Source organism: Halyomorpha halys, unplaced genomic scaffold (genome assembly GCF_000696795.3).
Source record: "Halyomorpha halys isolate HHAL.00 unplaced genomic scaffold, Hhal_1.1 Scaffold1691.1, whole genome shotgun sequence".
Taxonomy (NCBI): Eukaryota; Metazoa; Arthropoda; class Insecta; order Hemiptera; family Pentatomidae; genus Halyomorpha; species Halyomorpha halys.
This window is the reverse complement of record NW_027111225.1, coordinates 42,794-52,180: the sequence shown is the minus strand read 5'-3', so window position 1 is coordinate 52,180 and position 9,387 is coordinate 42,794. Positions and strand designations below refer to the sequence as shown.

General features: G+C 30.9%; 1 protein-coding gene across 1 annotated transcript in view; it reads right to left on the bottom strand.

The window, feature by feature from the left end:
• The window catches only part of LOC106690378 (G-protein coupled receptor moody), a gene marked incomplete at its 5' end in the record, with an annotated part of 2,132 nt that extends 1,767 nt beyond the window's left edge, over nucleotides 1–365 (bottom strand). Inside the window, 1 exon segment of the mRNA XM_014435804.3 lies at nucleotides 127–365. Within this exon segment, the coding sequence (XP_014291290.3) occupies nucleotides 127–365 (239 nt within the window).
• Nucleotides 366–9,387: the final 9,022 nt, after the last annotated feature.

Below are 9,387 nucleotides of genomic sequence, written 5' to 3'. Positions count from 1 at the left end.
AAAATATATTATAATTTTGTCTATAGAATATCTCAATCAAGTAATTTCTGAAAAAAAAACCTTACTCAGATGCTTTTGTTGAAAAGAGCTTGTTAAATCAATACAAATTTACCTCGATATACTCACTTAGGATACATCGTAGGATGACCAATCATGACATATCGGTTGATAGTGATGGCCAGCACAGTGAAGAGGGACACAGCCAGGAGCCCGTACCTGAGGAGGGGGAAGAGCCTGCAGAGAAGTAGTCCGTGCCTCCAGGACCTGCGCCAGAAGGTGGAAGCGGCCAGCGGGAGGTTGAAGCAGCAAGACATTAGGTCCGACACAGAGAGGTTGATGATGAACACTGCCGTAGCGTTGCGGACCTGCAAAGGAATAATAAATGTAGTGAAAATGAAACGTAAATGTAATGTGGTTATTTATGCTTGATCCAGTATCATGTCTCACAAGATCTTTTCTATGTATTGTAACAAAAACTATAACTAAAAGTTTTATTTTGAAATCCAAAAATAATTTACTGTTTAATTTATGTGTCTCAAGTTAGGTTTAATGACATAGCATAGTGTATCATCATCTTTCGACTCACAATGTAGCGAGGTAACGGTATTCAAAACAAAAATATATTTTTTTTTTACATACGACTTTATTTCAAAAAATAATTTCTTAATATGACTAAAGGATTTACTAAATTAAAAATAAAATAAATTTAACTAAATTAAAAATTAAATTTGAAAGTAGGAAAATTTAGATTTTTGTCCGTTGCCCTTTACATTTAGCTTTAGTTCCGAGAAAGGAGTCTTGACACCAACCTCTGATTAGTACGAGACTGAAACCTAAGGTAGGTCTTCCGACTAGTGCCTGAGAAACGAAAATCTAAGTTTTTTTTATTTAATACTTTTAAAAAAGTAAAGTAAAAAGGCTAGAAAAGTTAAATTTTAAAAGGTAAGTGAAATTTAAAACAATATTATTGAAATCTTTATAGCCCATTAAGGTTCTAGTTGTACACTTGATTACAATTACACTGTATGATTGCCAAAATATTTTAAGCAAAACTTTGCTTTCTGCTGTTATTATCATTCATGTATCTGACAGTCTATGCATAAGTGTAATAATAATAAGTGCAAGATTATTCTGGAAAACAATAAGATAATTGAATTAATAATCTATCTAAATAATCTTTCTTATAATTTTTTTTTTCAAAATATTATTAAAAGTCAGTAAACATCTTGTCAACAAAAAAAACATCTTGTTTTTAAAAACCAATTACCAATTCATCATTATTATCCATGAAAATTTTGACATAATATAAAACCTTATTTAACGTATGCAATATATTTATTGTTTTTTTTTCTATTCATAATTTTATATATTGTCTCCCAGTAATTATGTATATTACCTTGTAATGTATGCCTTTATTCAATGTTTTATTAATATAATTTTACTTTAATAATATTTTTTATATGTTTGCTTTCAAATGTAACATCATTTGTTAACCGTCATATTTCCTCGTTCCCAAACCTTATTTAATACAAATATACCATCCATCTCAAGCTCATTTCTTTAGCTTTCCGTTATTCAGAAAGGTTGGCGTATTATTTTTGTCATTATTTTTCTATTTTCTTGACCTATATTTTATTCTTCTTTCGCTTATGATCCGTTTTTTAGTAGGTATTTTTCTATTACTCTTCTATTAACTTTTTATTTGTTATAATTTCCGTTTTAATTAATTGTTTTATACTTTTTTTGTGATTCTTATATATTTATACTTTTCACTGTGTATCCAATTTTTATTTTCTTTAATTTACTTCTTTTTTATATTAACTTTCACATATTTTAAATCATTTTTGTTCTAATTTTACTTTTATTTCATGTTATCTATTTTATTACTTTGTTACATTATTTTTGTTGTTTATAAATTCTTAAGCCCTGACAAGCCCTGCAAACGTTGACTAAATAGTTTGATTACTATTTGAATTCTTTTGGCCGCTCCCGGACCACCTTCCGAATTTTTATATTTATAATTTAAAGACTACACTATAACAATTAGTTCAGTGTAGCAATAAAAATATTCTTGTGAACTAACCTTTAAATATAATAAATTTCATCCTAAGGATGGAGCGAAACTTCGAGATATCAACTTTGTTTATAAATATCCACATATAGTATTAATTTAAATTCTTTAATTACTTTTAAATAATATTAGTTGTATATAGTTCTTGCTTCCGATTCTGGTCAATTTTATATAAATTAATTTGTTTTTGTTCATATCGTGAACTGTGCTTAAATTTTCAAAACTTTTAATAAATTATGCTTACATTTCATTAATAGCACACATTTTAAATTTTTTATTGTAGCATTCTTTTGCTGTATATTTTTATCATTGGATTTTTTTTAAAATAATTTTTTAATATAAGTCCTGAAACTATTTTGTGCGGCATAACATTAAAAAGTGTAGAAAAGATTCATACAATTTTTAAAAAGTTAAGCAATTTTAAACGGCCGATTAAATAATGTAGAATATGCTCATGGGAGTGGATTTGATCGAAAAAAGTTAAGTTAGTTGCTGATTTCCAATCCAATATCAAAGCGCTATAAAATATAGCAATGAAATTTGTAAAAAAATAGGAAAAGCTTTTTCTTCTTTTATTAAACCTATTATTTAAACTATAATAAATAGTGAGTAAATAATTAGTGACTTAATATATTTTATACATAATAAGTCACTAAACTATATTGGTAATTATTTCTTAGGCCGTGTCAGGACTGGACAAAGCTACCGGAACTGGTACCACAAGTCCAGTTAAGAATTACTTTTTTTTACCTTCACGCAGTTGGGTATTTGACCCGAACTACTGGCCGAATTTCTTCATCTTCACGATTATGGATATTTTTAACCAATTCTCTATCGATCTTCATTATTTCCATTGACCGATCAACGTATTTCAAAAATTCCCTACGTCATTGGTATTTCCATACCATACATACTCCTTTTTGACACATCGACTGAATATTTTATTTCCTTCTGTAACATCTGATTTTATCTTACTCGTCATTTCCTTCCGTTTCTTGTGAGTAAAGTATAAAAGTATTAAAAAGTAAAATGTGAATAAAGAAAACGAATTATAAAATAGAATCTTTTAATAACAGACATTAGGTGGATGTCGTTCCAAATCATAGATTTTAACATGCCAAACCAATGTATAAGATTGAAGAATTTAATCTTTACGTACTTAGATGTTTTTAGTTGTTCCTAAACTTGAAATGGTTTAGTTAAGTATGAGAGTAAGTGTTCACTATCCATGTAAGTTTCAATGACTAAATATAAATTTATATATTCAACCGAACAGCGAAAACATCTCACGAATTAACTCCTTTATTTGTCCTTTTTGTCTTCTTTTATTCTGACGAGTTAATAATAACATCTATCAACAAATTATGCAGTAATCGAAAAGTAAGAACAGTTTTATTTACAAAAGGTTAACCAATTATATGAAAATCGTTACATCAATGGACCCTGGTTGGAAGGCAATACTGATACTGTAATTTCCTCTTCAATGCTATGTGTTATACATTACAGAAAATAACAGTAAGATAGAAAACATAAGGAATACAAAGGAGAGAACGGTAGTGGATAACCCCCTGGGGTTGGCAGCTAAGTAATGGATTAGGATGGAACTAGTTAGGCTCCGATAGATGTTTTATTCAAGGTGAGGTGCAGGTAGGATTGGAGGGCCCCAAATCAGCCCCTGTCTGCCTGTCTTGTTCCCCCTTTCCTTCTCCGGCGTTGCCGCCATATCTAGCATTCTGATGCGGACCACGACCTAGAAAGGGTTTAGTCCTGCCATCTTATAGGGCTGTCGTGATTGTTATCTCTAGAGCTTAGAACTTGATTATAACCAACCTCTGTTGAGTTATATTATCAAAATGATGATAATTTAATGTGCCTAACAATAAAAAAAACAAAAAAAAAAACTGTTGGCTACAACCGATGAAGTTTTATGGATTCAGTACTTCATAAGGAAATAATGTTTCTCGAACAATGATGATTTATTTTTATTACCTACTGCGTGGTAATTTCAAAAATATGGACGGGTGGGAAGAGGTTATCTAGAGAGGACCAAGATACTCTATATGCATACCAACATAGGTCAAGTTTCTATTCCGTGGGACTACCACGGAATAAAAGTCACCCCTCCCTCTCAGAGCATTTTCCAAATGCTGGGTGTGCTCAAATAGGGTTTCTGAATCCACAGGGTTGACCCACGGTTGGAATAACAGAATAAATAATTATCTGACACAGAAGAATTGGAAAACGGAGATAGATCCTCAGAGCCTTTATCACAGAGTTATCCCTCTACCTCTCTCCAATATGTCTAATTTGTAATTATAAAATTCTACTTTACTAAATATAAAAACGCATTAATAAGCGATTTTTTTTCTTATTTATTTATTTTTTTGGACAGCGACCATTAACCAATTAAGCTTTTAACCATTAAAATGAGTTAATGATAAGTTTCAACTCTGAAGTTTATAGAACTTCTGATTTTCAATTCAACTGTACAAGAAAACTTTTAACTGATTGCTTTAGATTTCATTGATGAAAGAGGTCTTCTTGCTTTCAGAAGCATTGCCCTGTATGAAAGAAAAACAAGATAAAAAGATGAGGAAGCCTTTGCTCCCTGCCGCTGGGCAGAGATAAGATTAGAAAAGGTTTTGCCTGGCTGAGGATCTAGTTAAGGTCCACTACCTCTGGACGTACAGCCTCCTCTACGGCCCTCCATAAACTACCACCGTAAATGATGACTCGGTAAATGCCTATGCGAGGAAGGATATTATTCAAGCTCTTTTTATCGATAGTAAATTCTTTTATGTTCGCCCCCATCCCTTTCGGATACCATAAAAGTTTCGACATAATATTGAAAGATAAACAATGCATCTCCTGAAAATATTGTAAAAATGTGTTGTAAATTAATGATAAAACAGAAACTACAACTAGGTAACCCTGTTAAGATATGCAATACAAATATTTAGAGTTTATTATAAACATTAGTTTTATGGTTGGGGGGTAGCCTCGAAGAGAATATAAACATACATACTGAAGGTTTTCAAGAACTGGAATGGACATATCGCTGCTTTGATTTGACAGTTTCTACTTAAAACAATAAGTTTTTTTTTCTTTTACATTTTCTTTTTCATGTATTTGAAAAATCATTAGGTTAAATTATTGTACTCCATCCAAATGCAATAGATTACGAATCTTATGAATATTGTGACTGTCACCTTTTAACTTTCGTGCTGTAAGACTTATTTTTAGGGGCGTATATTTATGATTCACATTACCGTGCTCCAATCGTGAAATGTTAATTTTTTTTCTGTAATTTCTTTGATTTTTCTCCTTATTCTAGGCTATTTAAAGGGAGCTCTTATTATTTTAATATCTGTTTATCTAACAAGTTTAAGAAAGCTTTTAAACTTCAAGTTCTCATTACCGCCGCTGTATCAAGTTAGCCACTGACCTTAGATGGACTATTTAAGTGTTTCAACCACTAGGGCCATTTACACTGAATTTACAAAGTTAGTAGATTACAATTGATATATTAACAAAGTTAGAAAGTTACATATAATTACAAAGTGAGAAAGTTACAAATTAACAATTACAAAGTGAGAAAGATACAAATTAATAATTACAATTACAAGTTTCATTACATTACAATTACAAGTTACAAATTCACAATTAAAATTACATATTTACAATTATGATTTACATTTTACAAAGTTGCAATTAGATTTGACGTAGTTAGTAAATTACTATAATAAATTTTGCATCCACTTATCTATGCTGGACAGTTAGACTATATCTGATCATAAAGTGAAAAAGTTTTGTTATTGTCGTGGGATCTTCTCTCAACATCTCCTGTAAATCTGAAGAGAACCGGTGTGGTTCGTGTGGAATACATTCAGTGAGAATATGCCTAACGGTGAGATCATTTCCACAGTAGCGACACATCGGTGCATTTTCTTTTTTCATGAGATGGCCGTGGGTGAGTCGAGTATGGCCTATCCGAAGACGGGTTAATACCACATATTCTCTCCGTAGCAGATTCAAGTTTCTGGTAGGACATTTCACTGTTTGTTGGACCATTCATAACTTGTTGTCTCTCATGGTGATAGATGGAATATTGAATTTTTCCGAAAACTAATGAACATGACTGATCTATCAATAGATACGTTTATTATGTTAAGTGCCTTTAGACGATTTGACCAGAACAGATAAAGTGGGATATCCTTCCACCAAAATTGCGTAGCCAAGGCTTGTAGCGGGCGGAGGTAAGTGAACCAGATAAATCGGGTAGTGCGCACGTCGAAGGTGAACTAGTTTTCATAACAACGGACAAAGCGGTTTAGTTACGTCAATACTCATATTAAAGGTCAATCCGATCTAGTAGGTCGATGAATATCAATATTATACAATCACATAATTTATTGATAGGAACCCAGTATACGTCACTGTTCTTCATACAAAAATGCCATTTGTAATTAAATTGGAGTCAGGAGGTATTGAAAATATGGTTAATCACAACGGGTAGTCGCCCCACTATCCCTTCAAGTTGTAAGAAGGTCCCTATATTTTTGGTTGACCTTGAAGCACAGATGAATTTTATTGAAACGAATTTAGGACGATTATGAATATCACTTAAAACATCCATAACTTTGTAATGTGCTATTTTCTTTTTTGAATCGCCTTTTCATGCTCGTGTACAGTCGTATCTGGTTAGTCAGCTGATTACAAGTAATGAAATAAATTTAATGTAAAACTTTTACTCAATTTAATACTGAAACTAATAAGCTTCGAACCAAAGATTTGTAACCTTGCCGAGTCTAACAAGTACATTCTTCTCTTTCATTTATGTAAAAATTTGATTTTGTAAAAATAAAACAAATTATCTTAAGGATCTCTGTATTTTTTTCGGGTTATTAATCACTGTAGGGATGAAGGGCCTTTAGTAAATGAAAATAACCTCTTCCAGAAAGTAAACAAAAAAACCAAATCCTCCTCCGCACAACCACCCAAAGAACCAAAATAATACAGAAAATAAAATAATAAAGGGATATATAATCATATCAAATATAAACAAATAAACTATACTCTCTTATTATTACAAGAAAATAAATGCGTTACAAAAATATATTGGGTTGTAAAATAAGTTCGTAGCGTTTTTCAATATTTCAATTTAATCCTCTCAGTGTTTATAAAATCATGTTTACTTGGTCAATAATTAGATATTCTAAAAAAGTATTAGTTAAGGTGCTTTTATGCATCAGTTTCAACCGATGTTCTGGTAGGACGGAATAAAAAAATTACCCTAAAGATGGCAACATGTAATATATCAAAATGGGTCATATATAATTAATTAATCAAATTTACAAGAATCTGAAGTTTTCCGGAAGTTTCACTTTTCAATTTTTTGTTTTTGTTTGTTCTTTCATTTTGAATCCGGTCGAATATGTTTTATTGTGAATTTTGTAAACATGGTGAAAAGATATCACCACTCCTTTTAATATTACAAAGCAAAAGTTAATCTATAGTTTAAAAGTAGTGACACACAGAATTAAACAACGTGTATTACTGCAAACAAGATTGGAGCAGCCTGGTGGGAATGGCATGGTGATGATGATGGGAGATATTTAATTTTAACGATTGGAGGTCACATGGTTTGGTCTTCTACTTTCGGAATAAATCTAAGTTCGGTGAAATAGCTTTTTTAGCTCCAAAACGTTATTTTAACTCTATTTTGTGTTACATTGTATATTAGAGTGTCTAGAGACTATATTATTTTATCATCATGTTATTCTATTTATTTATTTTTCATACAGATAGTTTGATTATGTTCATTTTGTTTATTCTTCTGTTGGTACATATTTTTTTTCTTCATTTATTTTATTTTATTTTATTATGTATGAGATCATTCATCACTATTACCTATTGCCCACAAATGTGTGGCAGATTGTAATATATATCAATAAATAATAAGTATTAGAATTTTGTGTTACATGCTGCTCTTTATAATCCCAGGAAGCTTGATAAAAAATTGGGGATGTTTTGGAAATAGTTTACTCACTCGAAATTTCGGCCTCAAAAATAAAGCATTTTTTGAGAATCACTCATATTTTCGTGCCATCTTATAATGACAAAATTTTCCCATTTCGGGATTTACATATTATATGAAATCAGACCTTATCTCTATGATGTGTTTTAGACCATCTGGAATTTTTTTTAAAAGTTCTAATTAAAATGTAAGATAAGGAATTATTGAAGAAATATATACTTAGTACGTTGTGATTATAACTCAGATATTTTCGTGATCTGTAGTAGAATAATATTTTTTTAAAACATGAATTAATATTGTTCGTAACTGGTGGAACGTTAATTTATGATTACTATTCAATACTTCACAAAATCAGTCCCCTTGATTTCGGGAATGCTTTCCAATTTCTTTCACCTTATCCGCTAACGCTTGTAGAATCGTTAGTGATTCCATTCAGGTAACAGAAGGGTCGAATTAAGGGCGGTTCATTTGCATGGAGTAGACAAATAAGTCATTCTAGTAGTCAGCCTAGTGCATTGTCCAATAATGCGATTTCCTAGTTCAGAATAATCACAGATATTGCATATAATATTAATGGGGTAGTTGTAATCTGTTTCAAACTCATTCCTTTACTGTTCTTATATTTAAAACATTTCTCAGACCACTGCTGATGTACAGTTGTGAAGTCTGGGGAACGGCATCTTTTACGAAAAGGAAAAAACTATAATCTTTTCAAAATAAAGTTCTAAGAATCGCAGTTAATGCTCCTTGGTTCATAAGAAATACCCAATTGCATCGCAAATTATATATGGAGTCAATACAGGATTACATCAAAAAACGATTCCTGATGTTCCACTCCCAGTTGCCGACAGTTAAAGGAGCAGTGACCTACAACCTGGGAAACCCAACCTCAACCCGAAGACTGAAGCCCAGACTGCTGCAGGACATTCTGTTATAAATTTTATTAAATATAAAATTAATTAATAGCCACACTATCTCTATTTTACTTATTATTATTACTCATTTTATTTGTTCATTATTTATTTATGTATTCTCTTTTCTTCTCTGTTCCTTTTTTCAAAGTAATTTGTTTCTTTTTACTATTAGAGGGCAATTGTTTGTTTTATTTAAGTGTACCAATATCATTTTCTTTGTTATTAATTTTACTTTCCCCTTATATTAAGAAGCATTATTCTTATCTATTTATTTTCTTTTTTTTCTTTTAATATGAACATTGTATATAGTTAGGGGTGTCTTTTGTACGAGACTATACCCCTCCCCCCCATAATCAACTGTTAAA